The sequence below is a fragment of the Amaranthus tricolor genome, chromosome 10 (assembly GCF_026212465.1).
Source record: "Amaranthus tricolor cultivar Red isolate AtriRed21 chromosome 10, ASM2621246v1, whole genome shotgun sequence".
NCBI classification, from domain to species: Eukaryota; Viridiplantae; Streptophyta; class Magnoliopsida; order Caryophyllales; family Amaranthaceae; genus Amaranthus; species Amaranthus tricolor.
This window is the reverse complement of record NC_080056.1, coordinates 2,470,344-2,489,343: the sequence shown is the minus strand read 5'-3', so window position 1 is coordinate 2,489,343 and position 19,000 is coordinate 2,470,344. Positions and strand designations below refer to the sequence as shown.

Sequence of the window (19,000 nt, the reverse complement as noted above, 5' to 3'; positions counted from 1 at the left end):
TGCAATAATTTTCTAGTACTATAATTTTCAGATAATGTAGTATTTTGGTTGCTATGATATGAATTATTGGGATATTTTTTCGCTGTTATGAGTGATTCTAGTATTTTCTTTTGCATTGTTTTATCTTTTCTTTTATTTTTGTCAAAATTGAATGATTGTATTAATTAAGTTTTCATATCAAAATTATTGGCTTATTTTAAAAAATTATTTGTATTCTTAAATTCCACTTCTATTTGTTATCGGAGTCTAAAATTAAACAGTTGAATGATTGCAATAGCATATTTGGTTTTAGAAAACCAATCTAAATTCCTTACAATTACCTCCATGGCTACATTTATGATGTAAGACTAAGGTTATGTTTATTTTGCTTGATTTTTATTGATTCAGTTAATTTTTATTGATTAAATCGATTTTTTTTACTGATGATAATTCATTTTTATTGATTAAAACTGATTTTACCGTTGATTAATGATTACACTTCTAAGGCAAAACAATCAGTAGGTTCAATCTAATTCATTCACTCTCTCAAGGAAATGATGATTTTTGTTAGGAAAAATAAAGCCAACTTTTCTCTGAATAAAATAATGCATCTCATTTCAAAATTTTGAAATTCCAACGTTAAAACAAACAAATAAAACCATGCTGAAAGATCACTAAACATTGGTTATCAAATTATGCATTTTCGTGTCTCCTTGGTTTCAAACAATTAATTAATCAAAATAATATCTATATACTATGGTAATTAGATAATTTAAATGTTAGTCTATAATAAGAATCATAGCAATTAATTTCAAACGACAATATTAAAAAATTTGTAGCAAATTAATTTGAGAGGGAGGGAGCAAAATTAATGGATTGTTAACGCAATGTGATAAACTCTTGCCTCGTCTCCTGTGGAACCGATACTTGTCAATTGTCATCCATCGCCCAGACTCAATTCATATTTTCTTTGTCTTATTAAAATTAAACATTTAAGTTTAAAAATTCTCACATAAAAATGCAAAATGTTTCAATTTTAATGAATAACAGGAGACAAAAGAGTAAAACCATATTAAAAGTGCCCAACATACTTTATTTTAATTACTTTTTTAGTTGAACAAAAAATAGATTGTAGTTTGCATGTAACCCTCAAAGATTTTCTCTCTAGAATTTGTCATGTTTCACCAATCCCGTCATCTGATTTGGGGTGCCATTGACTCAGGTAACTATATTTATTTATTCATTGTTTATTGTTAATATCAAACCACCATTCCCAATTAAATGCATCCAATCCATTCTATTGTTTATAGTTATTGGCTAACAATCTTCAAGTAGGGCCTAACATGTAAAGCATCTTAGCGCGTAAAAATGTTATATTAAATTATTTCATAAAATACCCTTTAAAATATTAAGAGTTAAATGTTAATAAGTGGACATAGTAATCACTAGAAGTCCAATTTTGAAAGTAAAATATCAGAAAAGATCATAAAGTGGTAAATATCAAAGATAAAAAGAGAAAATCATGCATTGGTAGACAAGAGGATTACTAATTTGCATTGGTGATCATATGCAAAAAGATCAAAAATTGCTCCAAGTATAAAAGTTGAAGGTTTGAACTCAAACAACTCAATTCAAAACTTCCTTATTTCTATCTCTCCTCTCCCAATGAAAAAACATTAATTCAAAACGTTATAATTTATGCCCAATTTGACATTGTTGGTCATTTTGTATGGGACTTAAGTCTTAAACAAAAGCAATATAGCCGGGAAAACTTGATTATAAAACATCAGCGAATTAGTACAACATACGCTATTACTTCGACTTCAAATTTGACTTGTAGCCGAAAAGGATTTCTTGCAATTAGTCCCCATCATATTCTGACTTCAATGCCTTCTTTTAACAAATACTCCTTAACAGATTGAATTGGTACCTGCAAAAAATTGTCTCTAAGATATTTGCCTAAGGAACATGGATTTGGTACACACAAGCAGAGTAGATGTAAACAACCAAAAGGAAAGCTTCGACAAGGTGCACAAAAATGAGGCGTTAGTTTAACTTCATGAAAGATATGGAGGTAAAACCACCTATATGTAAACACTACTCAATCGGGAGCATATAACTACCGTGCACAGGTACTTCACATATGGCACGCACAACAAATCCTGAAATGAAGACAATTTTTACCATGTACCTGTCTCTTCAACACAACAGAATTCAAACCCAAGCACCATCGGTGAAGCATGGATAAGATGATTCCCGGAATGCTGTACACACATCTATGGGGAAAATTTATGTTCTTGCATTCACTTTCACTCATACTCACTGCCAAATGAACTGCATACGCAATCAAAAACTCAAAACTTCCTCTACCACATCAGCAAACCTCAGTAACATCATTAGTACAACTACTCATTTGTACCATCAGGCATCAATTTCGGTGAGGGGTGTGGGCTGTGACTTTTGAACTGAAAGACGGGTTTTGGGGGAAGGGTGACTACAGTGTAGGTGAGGTTTGGGATTTAGGTATTTTGCAAGAGAGAGGAAGATGGGATGTGAGCTATGGAAGGGATTTTGGGGATGGGGGAATCAGGGAGGGTTGGGGTGAGAGAAAACTTTTTAAAATTTTGGTTTCTTTGTTAGCGACTTTCATTGTTATTTCTTGATAGAACTAAAGATTTATAGTTCTATGGTTTTGTATTAGTAGAATATAGTAAAATGCCTCATTAAATTATGTGCATTTCTTATCAATGAAGTTAGCATATGTTGTTTTCCATCAAGGATTAATCGAAAACAACCTCTTTGTGATTACAAGGACAAGAATGCGTAAATTCAATCTCCCAAACACTATCTAGGTGAAAATCTAAGTGGGATCCACTTAATGGCATTAGGGTACGGAGATGTATGTATTTGTGGCATTCGAGTAACAGAACAATGATGATGTTGAAGGGAAGTTAAACTCACTCATGTTCCTTGATTTTTATTACCATCTTGATGCATTAATCCTAACCCAAGCAATGCATTAAGAAAGAAAATTCCTAAAACCTCAAACCTTGCTAGCATCCTTGAAAAAGAACCAAGAACTGATAAAATAAGAGAAGAGACCTGGGATTGAATCTCCCTAGAAAAACTTATGATATAAATCACCAAACTCAACCTTGTGATAGTTTGAGAAGCTCCCTTAACTCAGCTGGCATGGTAGTCGATCTGCCAGGTGAGAGACTTGGGATTGAATCTCCCTAGAAAACATGTAAGGGATTTCCCTCGTTCTCGCCCCTTAAGAAATGTTATGATAACTACAATTTGCGACAACTTACCACAAATTTTGATTGGAAAATCAGTAGGACAAAAACAAACCTAAAAATACTTTTGACACCTATTTTATGCTATCCGGGTAATTCTTTTTCTAGACAACTTGCTTCCATCGCTAAGGTATTGATTAGATCTACCAACTTTGACGCAACTTGGTAAATTTTCAGTTTTACGGACTACAATATTATTTTCAAATTAGGATCTACTACTTACTGCCACTTTTTAGGTTTTGGGTTATTATAATTAAGACTTAAAAAGCTCTTTTTGCCTCATTATTATTATAATCAAAATTTTAAAAAGTTGCGATGTATTTTCAGATATTTTATAACAAGAAAAAATGAAACCCTTGAACTGTTGGGTCAAACAATACTGAACCAAAACCAACACGAGAAAAGTACACAACTTTTCAACCTGATATGTTTTATAAAGTTTGAAAAGTTTAGATTAATTGTACCTCTTTTCTATGGAATATTCCAGCAGCAAGAGCAGCAGAAGCATTAGTTTTCTTGAAAACCTCTGAGAAGTGTTCAGCAGCACCAGCCCCACTACTTGCAATTACGGGGATGTTAACAGCATCAGCGATGAGCGATACAAGGTCTACATCAAATCCTTTTCCTTGACCTGATACAAGGTATAATGACAGTAGAGTGTTAAAGTAACTTAGAGCACACGACATACATTTCAATTTTCAGGTAAGAGAATGAAATACTATGACAACATATATTGATGTGATCATGTAAATTGCAAAAACAGGCTTCAAGTAATTATGGTTAATGACGAAATCAAGAAAAATATAGCGAAAACTGGAAAAAGAATATTCATTCATAAACAAAATGAGAAAGACCTACCATCACAATCTATGCAATTCAGTAATATTTCACCGGCTCCTAACTCTTGTACAGCTTTTGCAAGTTCATACGCTCCAATAGGCCGACCTTCTCTTCCACCATTAACCTTGCAAAAGGAAAGGCATGTCAAAAAAGATCGCATCAATATGAAATCCATAAATTTGATCATGTACATATGATTACATAAGTACATGACAATGCCGAAAGTAACACCTACCCCAATATCTCAATCCTAAAGCAAGTTAGTAAAATCAAATTAAACATGTCCACGGCATCTCAATTATTTTCCGCTAAGACATCAATTCAGTAACATAATTTGACTCCAAAGCAGCAGTAATAAAAACACTAAAAGATGTCATTTAATCATGATCATAGATCCAGGTTATAGAAATTACCGTGCACTGATACCAAGCATATTTCTCACCATTTGGACCTGAAATCCAACAGTGATATATCAAAGATTATAACAAAACGACTAAATGAAAATGAGGGAATCAATAATTATTATCTTTAAAACATTAGATATCAAGATCTACTTCTGACAGGGCAATACCTCAACTACAGAAATTGATCCAACAGAAATGTCAAAATTCGTGTGCAAAAAATTTCAAAACTCAGATCACTTGTATTTGAGTATTTTTCATTAAAATACATAATCATATACATATTCCTATCAAGTCTGCTATGAGTATGTACAATAAAAATCCACATTAAGTCTTTTCTTTCACACTGGTTATGGACGAGATGACAAGGTCCATAGTCCACACAAGATAAGGTGTCATGGGCTGTCATTTTGTAATGGACTTGAGGCCATTGTTTGGTATGGGACATTGGGAATAGTCTCACACTGGTTGTATGGGCAATTGATGAGATATTTATAGATCAAATAACCTCTCACGTAGAATAGTCTTTTGGGATGGCTCCCCCATTTGACCTATAACAACAAGAGCCGACTCAGAGTGGTGGGCTACCAAATGGTGACCTAGATTAAGCCAACCTTGAGGCCTGTGACCAACGAGGATGGTGGGCCCTATTAGGGGTCCAATGTAATGGATTTAAGAAAATTGTGAAGTATTGAGACTTGTCCCACTTCGATTGTATGGGAAACTAATGAGGAACTCGTGGATGAAATAGGCTCTCACCAACTACACTAGTTTCTTGGGATGAGTTCTTCCGTTTGATCTATAGCACATTTATATTTGATAGGAGTATAATTTTAGCCAAAAGATCTAAAGTAGATGGAAGTGAACATTGTGTTTGGATAGAAATTAAATATAACAGAACATTCAATTTGCATATTCTTTGTGGCAACGTAAGTTAACTCTTTGTATGTAGGAGGCAAAGTGGGTTAGTGAAAAGCTGGTGTTCAGGAGAGGATAGGATTAGTATTAAGATGGATCAGTGGTTAGCCAATGATGTGGTAGAGGTTTGTAGAACATAAGATAGAATCACGAGGGTGGAGCTTATGTACGGAAGAGAAATATTGAGTGTATGCACCTCAAATGATAGAAAAGGAAGTTTTCAAAGAACAATTTGGGGGAAGGGGGGTTAGATGGTGTCATGCAAAGTATCCCAGCATAAAAAAGTTATATATTGAAGGGTTTTGAATGGTCATGTTGGGCAGACACAAAATGGTTTTGGAGTGTCCATACTCCATAGAGACTTTGGATATTGAACAAGAAATGTGGACAGACTACAGTGTGGATAATTTGAATTTTGCACAAGCATATGATTTTTTGGTACTTTGACCTATTAAAATGGAATGGATGCTAAAAAATCAATTACTTCTTGACTAGGATAAAGGATAGAATATACTGACTTAACTATAAGGGCATACAAAGCGAATGTGTAGTCACCCATCACAAACACCTAGTCTTAACATTCATATGCAACCAAACCCGCAAAAGAAGAAATTGAAGGATAAGGATCATGTGTACTAAATAGAAACACTATAATGTTGGAACAAAAAGAAAGTGCTCCCAGTGGATGCTTCAAGTACCTTGAGTCTACATTCCAAAGTAGTCAGACGTTCAACAAGATGTGACCCAGTGGGTGGCAAAAATGGAGTGCGGCTACTGGTTTCATGACAATATATAGTTTCAAAAATAAGGGACAGTTTCATAACACTATATAGTTTCAAAAATGAAAAGAATCCACAGTACAACAGGAGCGACAGTCCCAAAGTAGGGATAAGATGAAGGAGAACCCCGTATGCTGGTTTCAAAAAGTTTCATATTAGCATCAGTTTGGAGAAAAGATAGTTGGAATAATAAAGATAATAGAAGTCAGCAGAGACTAAAGATCATGTTGCACATAGTGGGGGAGAGCAGAAAAGAAATCATGTGAGACTCATGGTAATGGCATCATGGTCCGTGTAGCCAATTTCAATCTTCAGGCTAAGCTAATTACAAAAACAGTATTAGTCTATAAAACACCAATGTTTAATAATTATCGTGAATTTGCGACCGTGCTCAGGAAAAGCATATACAAAAACAATTATATGTGAAATGAAAAATGAACAAATATACTTGTAATAAAATGGGAATATATAAGGTAAAATCTGCCGGTATGGATATACTTAAAAAAGGCAATCATGATCATTAGAGTTCAAAAATAAGAACAGAAGAGGCTTGGGAAAGACAAGATTCAGTCATAAATTAATTCTATTTTAATTTTTTAATTTGGCAGTTTTAAATGATCAGCTAACTATTTGGGTTATTTTGCAACAATTCTTAGAGAACATGTAATTGAGCTAATATGAATCAAGTATACATTATAGATTTTACCTGGATTCGTCACCTTAATAGACTTGAAAGGCACATCATCAGGAGAATTTATGTATACTCGACGAGGATCAATACTTACCACAACTGCCTGTGAAATAATATAAACATTTAAGAAGTTTTTGTAAAAAAAAAAAAAAATCTATCAAACACCACTATGCTTTCCTAAATGTGCAAAAGTCTCGCTAGTATAACCCAGTGCTATCATCTCCCTTTAATTTTGGCCAGATTAAAATCCTTGTTAGGGCTATCCGTCGTCATTAAAGGAATTCAATGTAATGTATATATGTAGAGTCCATTCTTGATGGAGACAATGATTTGTAGTTCTTTGGTTCACACATTCTCAAATGAGACGACCTCACAGTGAGACCATCTCTATTGGTTTTCCAAATGTACATTTACTGTCTTAAAGTGATCACTTATAACCTTAAAGTGATCACCTATAAATTTAAAGTGATCACTCATAACCTTAAAGTAATCAAATATAGAAATGGAGTAACTATATGGGTTCGTCTCATGGTGAGACGGTCTCATACAAGACTTGTTGCCTTTGGTTTTAGTTTTAATGCACTATAATAAAATTAATCATCAAATAATGTGTTAATCTAGAGGTTACTCCTGACATTTCAAAGGGTTAATAGGAAACAATCTCTATGTTTTTACAAAGGTATCCAATCCTCAAAATCCTACCCAGGTGAGAGCCTAAGTTGAAGTTATCTAATGGCATTGGGGTAATAGAATGTTGTAGTGCAATAGAACCTGAGAAATAAGAAATGTAAACTCAAGTTTCCAACTGGTAATGAGTAATGACAACCCCAAAATTAATGAAGCCTTAAATTTGCTACAATTTGTTAATTTTTCCCTCTTTGAGGAATATAGATATGGGCAAGCTACCAGTAAAGTTGGCAGGAAAACAAGCCAACACCACATTTAAAGCTGAAGTTTAGTAGCCCCACTACTTATTAAAAGGGACTAGGTAAAAGCAAAACCATCAAAACATATATGGTTGGTTCAGAACATTGCTTTAAAAAAGTTTCTCTCTGTCCTTAACAAACTTCACACATTAAAACAAACAGTTTTTTCTAATTAAAGCAATAAAGTTGCATATTACTATCATTTTCTTTTTATGAACTTACATATTTCTATTATTTGTGTTCTACACTACATTTAGCACACTATTTTTCTTTCTCTTACTATTCTCTCTATTCACTTTCAAATCTTTATTCTATATTAGCAACTACTTGTCCTCTACTTTGTTGTCTTTCTTTTGTGCTGATGTCTTCTCGGTCCCTCTATGTCACTTCCATTTGACCCGAAACACAAAAGGGGCAGATGGTAAAGTAATTATATTTTATGCAAGTAAATAACAATAACTAAAAGATACCTGATTGCCATAAACTTCAGAAATCTGCTCCAGGCTACTCTTTCCACTTTTAACCTAAGATATACAGGACAGCCAGAAAATATCCAAAATCAGCAATGGAGCAAAACGATTCTCAAAAACTAGTCTTAGACAAGACATACTCCAGTTTGCAAATATTCTTCGGCAGCATAAACAGCGTCACTACCAATAGATATTTTATCCGCGCCTGACCTAAAATATTCTGAAGCAACTTCCAAACTAGTGTAGTGCCTGAACATGGGGAAATAGAAAGATATTTAATTGGTAGCCTCTTTGGGTTCAAGATCATGCAAAACTCCATAATCCAAGGAAAGTCCCTTTCAAATGCAAATATGTGAAGCACCATCCAAGTTCTATTGCTCAAATCAGGTATGCAAAGAATGATGAGAGGGCAAGCTTTCACGGTGCAGGAATCAGGAAAGTGTATAAAATGCTGTGAACCACAAACAAGAGAAAAATAGAATCCTAGTAATCAAAAAATTTTGATCTTTAAAAACACAAACATCTCTGGAGCAAGTGATGTATGCACGAATGGATACTGTCTATTTCCAGCCAGTAGAAGTTCGAAAAAGAAGATATACGTCCATCACTCCATTCCCAGCCAGAAATTTTAAAAGCCAATATTTGTACTCAACTTCATTTAAAAAAATTTTCTTGTACAATACATAAAACAGTGCTAAAAATATATACTCTAATCTGCTTACCAGACACCAGTCATGTACATTGCCATCAAGTGTTCTATAGCAGAAAAAGATGCTGGAAGCCATACCTTCCATGTGCATCAGTAAAATCTCTGATACCACCTCCGACAGTCAATGGAACGAAAACATTTTTTGAAGCAAATCTCAAAACCTAAATGCATGCGAAACACATAACCACAGTAACTACAGAAGTTGAATAAAAACCAATAGACAGACGATTTATTGATAGGGGCATAGGCAAAAAAAGAAGCATGAAACAGAACCTGCAACATTGGCAAGTCGCCCAATGGAAAGTCCCTAAAACCTGTGATGTTGAGGAAACTGACCTGCAAAAAGAGGCTAACTACAGCACCAGCTAAAGGTAAAATACAACCTTAATTCCATTCAACCATAAAAAGGAATACCTCATCAGCACCATCCTTATAGTATTGTCCAGCAAGTTCAACTGGCTTGCCAAGATTTCTTACCTGAAATACAAAAAAAAAGAGATTCCATCATCATAATCAACTGCTACAATAAACTACAAATTATAATATTGCAGGCATGCCAATTAATGAGTGTGGTACTAGTTTTCTTAAGAAAAAGAAACAAGCAATTATTCCAACATGACTATTACGGAATCAATCGGCAAGTAGGGCTACTCTAGAAATAATAAATTATTATGTTAACAGGTTGATTGTAACAGCAGTAAGTTGCGGAAAAAAGGACAGGTGAAAGGCTATAAATAAGGAGAGTGTAGGCGAAAAGTCATCAGAATATTGTGAGTGCTTTCTAAGAGATTCTTAGCTCATTGCGCGAGAATAGGTCTCTTGATTGTGGAAAGCTAAGAAGGGTCTCTTCAACAAAAGTAGGTGCCCTACGTATGTGTCGGTATAAGGTATACTAGCTTAGCAGTAGAGGTAGAGAGGTAGGTGACGAGTACAGTGCAAAATATGTCCATGTCACCACAGGCGACCACATTGTAAGATGCTAATCGTTAAGCTTTCTACGACCGTAATATAGACTAAGATGACCAAAAAACCACCAGCATAGACATTTACTAGGTTGATTATCTTGATTCCAGGTTTAGACTCAAGACATTACATAACAAAAAGCAACAATTATTGTCCAGTTTTGTAAGATGTTACAAGCAAAGTCAAGATAATTTCCACTAGTATAATGCGCAAGCTTCCATTCGCTTGATCAATCAATTTTGGAGCACCAAAATACAAAAACATTCAGCAATAAATCAGTCTCAAATCACCATGATTGTATATTGTGACTAAAATGGGGTGATATACCCTCAAAATTATGTTTACTCTTCAAAATTATGTGTTAGCGACTTGGCATACTACTAATCATGAACTCAAGCATTTATCCAAATTTGTATACAAGCGAAATACTTTCGTGCGTTCGGTTTGCGCATAAGATGAAATTCTGTATCTATTATTCTTGCACAAAATCATTTAACTGTTGTGATTAATTGCATTTATTTATGCATTGAAGTTGGTCCACAATGGATTTCCTTTCTTCTTGTCTGGTACTCTTACAAGTTACATAAAACAACCTCACATCCGTTGGAATTGGCACAACGCTTGATTTAGTGAGCATCACTAGAGAGCCAGCACAGTGAATTAAGGAGCAGTGAAGCAAAATCTACTACACTAGAAGTAGGAAAATGTTGCTTCATCATCTTCTCTTTCTTCACCCTACCACTATTTTCTCCTTTCTTTGCAATTTTACATTTTGACTATATTTATAAGAAATGTTGTGCCATACCTAGTAACAGGTTGTAAGTCATATGAGGCCTATTTGAGAAGTCTAAGATAAAAGGACTTTTGACAAATAAACAGTGAGAATTTTAAAATTGAACTATTATTACAAGATACATTTTTAGATTCAATTTTTCCAAAAAACTGTTTTAGTGGTACGAATATTTAGCTAGTATAATTTTAGTTGTGTAATGTTGTAGGTAGTGTTTTTCAAAATCTAGTATTTGTAGCTTTCTAAAACTATCATCGGCACAACACTTTAGGCCTTTAAAAACTACTAGTAAAGTTTACCAAACATTCATAATTTATTAACTAGTATTTTTATTTAGTCAAACCACTTACGTCATATAAGGCCAAAGAAATTTTGGAGGTACTGGTCAGAGGCTGAATTTTTTTTGTAATGTTTCGCATTAAATATTAACTAATTACAAAGTAAACGCTACTGCTACTCCAATAGCTTCTTGGCTAAACACTGGAAATTTACGCACTAACACCAACAGCTAACAACTCAGTCACACCAAAAGCCAATTAACGACTACTATCATACTTGTTATAACTTTTAAAAAATCATGAATATCCAATATGAGATGCAAGGTGAGGTGTGCACAATAGGTGCGGGGCACCTTTCCTCACCTTCTCTTGAGTATTGAATATCTAGTGATGAGCCCTATTATAAGTGACATTGATGCCATTGCTTATAGAAGTATATTATATGTGTCTGAAAAAACAATTAAAAAGGAAAGAAAACTAAAAACAGCAAACTGTAACTATCTCCTTCCCGTAGAAAACAAAGAGGCAGGACAACAAAAAGAGATAGAAGGACAAGAGGAGGAAAAAGGTGACAGAAAAAGATGATAGAGGAAGATAAAGAGAGTATCAAAGACGGAGCGAGAAGGGAAAAAGTGCATGCACTAAAGATAAGCTCTCAACTCAAAGCAACAGATACATAGATGGCCATCACCAGAAATCCTTTGCTGGTAGTGATACAGCAAAGTCGGTAGTCATTAGAATTGTTTAGAGTTTGAGTTGGAGCAACTTACACAATTCACTGAAGGATTTCATCAGATTTGAATGCCTTAAACTATAGTGATATTTAATTAGCAGAAACATCCATCATTTTTCTTTTTTGTAACACAAGTTTCAATTGGAAACAACCTATTTATCATTACAAGGGTAAGGTTACGTACACCCCTGATCCCACCCTAAAACCACGCCAAGGCAGGACCCACTTGGCATAAGGGTGATGGCATGTTATTGTTTTTTGTTCTACAATCTGATCTCTCTACCGCACATCCCCACAAAAGATTGCAGAACAGCACACCTCATATCTTGCCAAAGGCATTGTTGCACCCAACAACCTACACAATTTTTCCAATGTCTCTGTCATAGTGCAAAAACAAGGTCACATCACATCGTAACAGCGGCATCGTACACGTTTTCGAAAAAACCGAACCGATATTTCTCGCATTGTAAATGAGTAAAAATTGTGGATTACATGGGATCTCATGCTTTTGACTGATATATGGCCTTACGATAACCTCATCACAGTGTTGTTATTGCATTTTTGCACTATGGTCTCGGTAAGCCCTTGACTAGACACACCCTTTTAAACTAAGATGTCAGCATCGGCAGCATCGGTGAGCCAACCAAGGCTGATAACATGATGAGGTATTATACAAAAGCTAGGACTTAGTAAAAATCTCAGTGATTTTAGCACAGGTAGCAACTACAGATGATTGTGATGGAATAAGATTACCTAAGTTGTAGATGTGGATATGGTGAACAAATTCTTCCTTCCTTCCCTAGAACCCTCTCCATCCCACGGCAGTTTAAGCTTATTCTGGTTTATCTTTTTTGCATTTAGTTTTAAGCTTATGCTACTATCCTTTATAAATGGTCCTACGTCCCAAATTAGTTGTTACAAGAGGGTTTTGACTTATTTTCCTAGTTTCTAGGATTAAAATTATGTTGGATAGCGTGAATGCATTACATTGTTGGTGATTTAATTAAATAAATGGTGAGAATGCATAAAAGTAGACTTGACTGGAGAATGACGTTGTATATTTAGGGTTGACTAACAAATACTTGCCATAAAAGGAAATCTTGCAACTAAATTGGAAGAGTCCAAAAAGTAAAGTGTAGCAACAAATTTGGGATAGGGGAGTCTATCTTGAGAAAAGAGCCATGAAGGTTTATACTACAAGTCACTGTGGAATCATATATTGTGACATTTGCAAACTAGTTATAAGATAACATATACGCTATAAAGTACCTCATTTTCATCTGTCCGCTCTCGAACATCGTATTGGTCTCCTTTTGTCACAACAAGATCTCCTTGGTCATTAGCCCTCACATCAAGGCAAGCAATCACCTATACCCCCACCGCCATAACAAAAATAAGGTAAGCCAATGTTAGCATATTCAATAGCAAACATAGAGATTAAATCAAGTAAAACACATTGACTTTGTTATCTAGCCATATGAAAGGCTTGCTTCCGATTTGTATTCTACTAGGAGTATAGTGAATGTCCATTGTTTTATTGTCAACTTCATTTGAAAAAAGTTAAAAACTTGATTCTTCAGAAGTGCAAAGTAGTCACATGGAGGGAGATCCAATAGTAATATCAAAAAGACAAATGTGTCAATTAAGATTCTCATATGTGACCTTCAATGAAAAGAATTAAAGAAGTGATAGAAAAGAGTGAAAGAGAATAAGTGCATACTCTCTTTGCCAGCTTTGATGCTTTTCCTTCGGCGGGTTTCTGAATTGGGACCAAGCTTCAAGTTCTAAGATTGATATTCAACAAAGACAAATAAGATAAAGGTGCATTGCAAAAGCTTTATGAGCTACCTTTGATACAGAAGACTCTGGGTGTAAGAAACGTCTTAATATAGAAAGACCAACATCTGGAGGATTCAAATTAGAGGCAAATTAGCACAAACATCATAAGTAGCATTTTATTCTACTTATAAGAATATAAGACAACCTCCATTCAATAGAATCAAACATCAAATCTTTAAAAAGGGAACAAGCAACACATACACCATATATTAATTAAATGAAAAAGGCACTAGAACAATTGAAATTACAAGGAAACAAAAGGATGCGTTTTGAGTTAACAACCAGCAGAAACTTGGAACTGAATCAAAATAAGTAACGAACGGTACTTCCAGTATGTATGTGCGTGTGTATATGAGTGTGGGTGTGTATATATTATACACACGCACAAATATACAACAGTATTATGTGAGGTCTTGTTAAATTGGACTTTACTAGTTACATTTTTTATCATTTTAGTAACGGATAATATTATTAATGTTATTAGTAAATAACGTGTATGAAAAATCAAGCATTGTGAGTAGTAATAAACAACTCCCTCCATCTCTTTTGTTTGTCCTCACTCCTTGTTTGTTCTGCCCCTTTTACTTTGCCACCATTGGTGTTCCTAATTTGGCATATCTATTTTCCCAATTGTAACACCACTAGCCCACCTTTTGGGTTACTAATCCCTACCATTGAAAATAAAATTTCTTAAAATTCATAGTCAAGCATAGAAAGTAAATCCTAAATAAAAGGTACCAACAATGGCAACACTTTAAATGACATGCCTCCACTTTTCTCTGGGTGAAACTGAACTCCGTAAACATTTCCTTTTCTTATAGAGGCAATGAATTTGTCTCCATAGTTGCAAGTTGCAGTCACCCACTCTTCATTACTATCCGACTGTAAAAGATAACAATAATTATTATACAAGTAAGAAACAAGTATTTGTGCTTATGGTTCACAAGTGACTCATAAAACCTTACAAGCACGGCACGATAAGAATGGACAAAATATACATGGCGGCCTGCGACATCATCTAAGATTCCAGCATCCTCCCTGATTTGCAAAGAATTCCAACCAATATGTGGTACTCTTAAACCTTGACTGGAATCAAAGCGTCCAACAACACCAGGTATCAAACCCAAACCCTTCACTGAGAAAAAGCAACAAATCAATTGATAAACACGAAGGAACAATGCTAAGCCAATAAACACTGATAGCATACAGCAAATGTTTACAAACGAAGTAAAAACTGTAAAGTGTATTCCCTCAATTGCAGCAAACACTAAATTAAACTAGGGATCAAACATTACCTGGTCCATGTTCCTCACTAGATTCAAAAAGCAGTTGCAGTCCTAAACAAATGCCTAAGAAAGGGCGATCATTCTTGATATAATCACATAGAGCCTCAGCCATCCTAAGACAATAAAAAAAGAGAGAAATTCTAACTGAATTACTGAAACTCTGGAGAGAAAACAAAGACTACAAGTGACAAAAAACAGCATTTGACATGTACAAAGTGGTGTATATAATACCTAGATTGTATGTATCTTAATCTTTTCCTTTACAAAGAAAACACAGAGCAACTAAGGTACCCAACTCCACATCTTTGGTATTTCACAAGATTAAATTGATTCAGCAGCTAGATGTATCAAACAAAATGATTCAACTTCTAATTAATCGCCAACGGCTTAGCCATGTTGTGCCTATAAACAACTCTACTAGAAAGCATTGACTATTCCCAACCAGAATTGCAAACTTAGTCGATAAAGATTAAAGGAAGAGGAGATAGTGGTGGACGATTAATCATAGGATTCAAAATCTTGATTCAATAAATGTGGCCTAAGGCATAGCCTTAACCCGTAAATAAAGAACAAAGACAAAAAAGTTTTTTTAAAAATTTTGGTTTATACAACTAGCACAATTACACCTACGGCCTCAAACGCCAAGCCTTGTCTTATGTAATTGATTGATCTCCTTGAGGTCAAGCACTAAGAGCACATTTTAAAACAAAGATTGTAACATGTTGGGTTGGGCTACACGGCAATCCACGAGGATTAGGGTTGAGCATTTTTGGACCAATTGACTCGAAGTGAAATGACAAACTAAAACCAACATGATTACATTGATGAGCCATAGTTAAATATCTATGAAAAATAGTGAGCACCATATTCACAACTACTCATGGAAAAAAATCCATACATTATAAAACTATCAACAAGTGTAGCAGCAAAATAAAATACAAAACAAAAACCGTTTAAGAAATAGTAATTTAGAAACAACTAACCCTCTTTCATTGAGAACATTCATGGCCGTTGCAAATGCTCCAACACCCGGAAATATCAAACGATTTGCTTTCAAAATATCATCAGGTTCTTGCACCTAAATATATTGAAAGAAGTAGTAAAAAAGACAACAAGAAGAGTGATTACATATGAAGTAATAGTTGTACAAAGATCATCAGGTATCACTATGTCCATCGCTGTAAATTAAATTTCAGCCCCTTTTTCCTTAACCTATTTCCCATTCCTTCTGAATCCTTTCCAACCTTCACTCTCACTCATGGCCTACCACCAACCATGTTGTTACCCCTCCCCAGCCAAGCCACCTTAAACCTCCCCTTTTTCTCTTTACAACCAAGGTCTTTTACTCTCTTCCAATCACCACCACAACCACCATTTCTTCCCCAACCCTTGTTATATTATGTGAACTGAGAGGCGAGAGCCCAAAACTTAGCCTAAGTTGTTGGCTAATTGAAAAATCCCCCAAGTCCATTGCTTTTTTAAAAGAAAAATAAAAAAAAGAGATGCAAGCCATACATCAATGCATGTCACAAAAAGACCACCAAGCATCATCTAGAGTAGCTGGAAAATACAGTTGGTAGAAAAAATTTCATTACGGAAGGTTTAAATGACAATGTAAAGTAAGTATTTTTGTGCTCTTATTGACAAAATATATTTATAGCATTTGATATACAGATGGACAAGTATATACCCATATTCGATAATCTATTATATTCAACTCAATGACACGATAATAACATTGAAACTCACCATACATAACTAAGAAACAAAAGGCATACACATGACTCACATCATTGATTTCATAGCCTAAGAGATGAATAGCATTCCTCAAACTTCGAACATTTCCAGCTCCATAATCAAGCAATGTCACAGCTATTAATGTAATAACAATTCAAGTTAGACTGTTAGAGAATTGATAAAATTATACACATGAAATATACAAAAATGAAAGTGATGAAATAGGAAGGAAACCGTTATCTTTGTTATTAACTGCAGCAGCTCGAACAGAAAAAGGAATTGGAGACTTGATTCTGGCATTTGTGCTCTTAATTGAGCGAAGACGACAAAAATGGTAGGGAATGATTCCGTTATTGACGGAAAATGATGAACTCAAAGAAGCAGCCGCCGCCTGAGCTTCCATCTCACCCTATTTCAGAATATTATTCGGCGTTGACGAAAGATTGAAGAGAGATTCGGCGTCAACAATAACAGCGACTGCAAATCCGAATTAACAGTAGTAACGTTCTATCAGGGGCGGAGCAAAGATTACGGAGACCCTGTTTACTTATACAATTGTTTCAAAAAATGAGGCCCTTTGTGAACAATGTCGAAAGAAATAATATCACTTCAATTTCCAAAAGAGTTAAACACATAGTATTGTCAAAAATTAACATTTTAAATTTAATTAAAATACTTTAAAATCACTTCAAAAGGGTTGCTCTCTATTCCAATGTCTTGATTCTTGAAGCAAAACTGCCTATAACCTTTTAATATCAAGTACATATTTAAGAACCTACCGACAAAGAGCATAACAATTATATTAAATTTTGCGAATTTTTTTTTCTATAATCTAATCAACCATTATATTAGATTATAACAGATTGAATCAAAATTTGCAAAGAAATGAAGATTCCGATCAATGGCAGGTTACAGTCTTCCAGAAAAAACGAATCAAACTTAAAAAAGCATAACAATATAATCAAATGATTATTAACCTAAAGCGATATAACTTAGTTTAAACACCAACAACAAAATGAATTAAAACAAAATGGGGATACATTGAATATCTATTCAAAATTAGTAAAATTTGTAAAAAGAAATAAATCAGCTAACTAACTTAATACCTGAATGTTGAGGTTCTCAATCTTGGATAGCGATTAAGTTAACACAATTTCTTGTATTTCCTTTTTCTTATCTTTTTCGATGAGCAAAAAATGGTGTTTGAGTTTTGTTTCAGTGATCTTAGAATGGTTCTATGGGAACTGGGGATATAGCATCCACACTGTGGCGTTTGCTTTTAAGTACACTTAAGTAGGGAAAGGGAATACATTGCCTTTTTCTATTTTTTTCATTTTTACTTTTTCTTTTTACGAAAAGTACTTGTTAGGGTAGGAAATAAGGATGTCATACGGCTAAAATTATGAGTTTCGTATCGTATTTGCTCTAAGTGGGCGGGTATGAGTATGAAAAGTCTTATTGATATGTCGGCGGGTATGAGTATAAAAAGTCTTATTGATATGTGGTGGTTGGTAGGTATGAGTTCTTATCCGCCTCATAAGTCATATTCACTCGTCTTATATATATCTACTTTATATCAATTTTGTATATTTTATAAAAAAATATTGAAAAAAAATTAAAGATATTAATTTTAATTTATTACATTGTGTAGTGTATACAAAATACGATATACAATTAAATTTGTAAAGATGTCAGACGGATATAAGGTGGGTATAGCGGTAGAGATGTAAGAGGCTAGGACGTGGGTATGAAAATTTTACCAATTATAAGTAGTAGGTATATGGTGAGTGTATGTAACTTTTAAGTGGATATGGATATGAGTATGGGTATAAATATACATATAAGGGAGAGCAAACCACATCTACCCTGCTCATTTTGCTATCTCTAACTACAAGTATATTGTTAAATTAACCAATATCAAGTTTGATGAGAATTGCTTTAATTTAGCGGTTAATGTAGTTGTTGAGGGCAAAGTATTGAAATGTATTGAGAATTTTTTTTTTAGTTATAAAATAGAAACTTAAAAAGAAATTTTAATCATTTAAAAAATATTAACAAACTCCTAACGGAAAATGTTAATTTTAACGGAATTTGCTATAGTGTAGAAAATTCTGATAACTTATTATTGTTACCATGTGGTAAAAAAAAAAAAAAAAAAAAAACTATAATATCATTTCGCGAAACCTTAATACTACTATGTATAATCTCCGTTTAATTTTTTTATGTATATTTTTATACCAACTGCGAGATTTTGTATTGTATTATAAATTACTAAGGAGATAAGTAAAAAATACCCAACAAGTTAAGTTCATTCTTAAGCTAAGGGAGCATACTCTTTGTATGCCTACCTTACAATTTCAGA

At 34.1% G+C, this 19,000-nt stretch overlaps 1 protein-coding gene across 3 annotated transcripts; it reads right to left on the bottom strand.

Moving 5' to 3' along the window:
- Positions 1-1,506: 1,506 nt before the first annotated feature.
- Positions 1,507-17,953, bottom strand: LOC130826272 (imidazole glycerol phosphate synthase hisHF, chloroplastic). 3 transcript variants are annotated; one of them, XM_057691872.1, is made up of 20 exons: positions 17,745-17,953; positions 16,873-17,177; positions 16,691-16,773; positions 15,885-15,979; positions 14,911-15,014; positions 14,581-14,750; positions 14,383-14,497; positions 13,625-13,680; positions 13,497-13,535; positions 13,046-13,144; positions 9,427-9,489; positions 9,286-9,348; positions 9,091-9,173; positions 8,444-8,552; positions 8,304-8,357; positions 6,923-7,010; positions 4,532-4,569; positions 4,137-4,242; positions 3,743-3,909; positions 1,507-1,909 (listed from the first exon to the last, which is right to left on the bottom strand). In XM_057691872.1, the coding sequence occupies exons 2-20, from the start codon at positions 17,039-17,041 to the stop codon at positions 1,850-1,852; spliced, it is 1,761 nt and encodes a 586-aa protein (XP_057547855.1). In that variant the 5' UTR covers positions 17,042-17,177; positions 17,745-17,953; the 3' UTR covers positions 1,507-1,849. The 3 variants fall into 3 exon arrangements, with proteins under 3 accessions (XP_057547855.1, XP_057547857.1, XP_057547856.1); XM_057691874.1 differs by having other exon boundaries at positions 16,873-17,115; XM_057691873.1 differs by having other exon boundaries at positions 16,873-17,184; positions 17,745-17,927.
- Between the last annotated feature and the right edge of the window lie 1,047 nt (positions 17,954-19,000).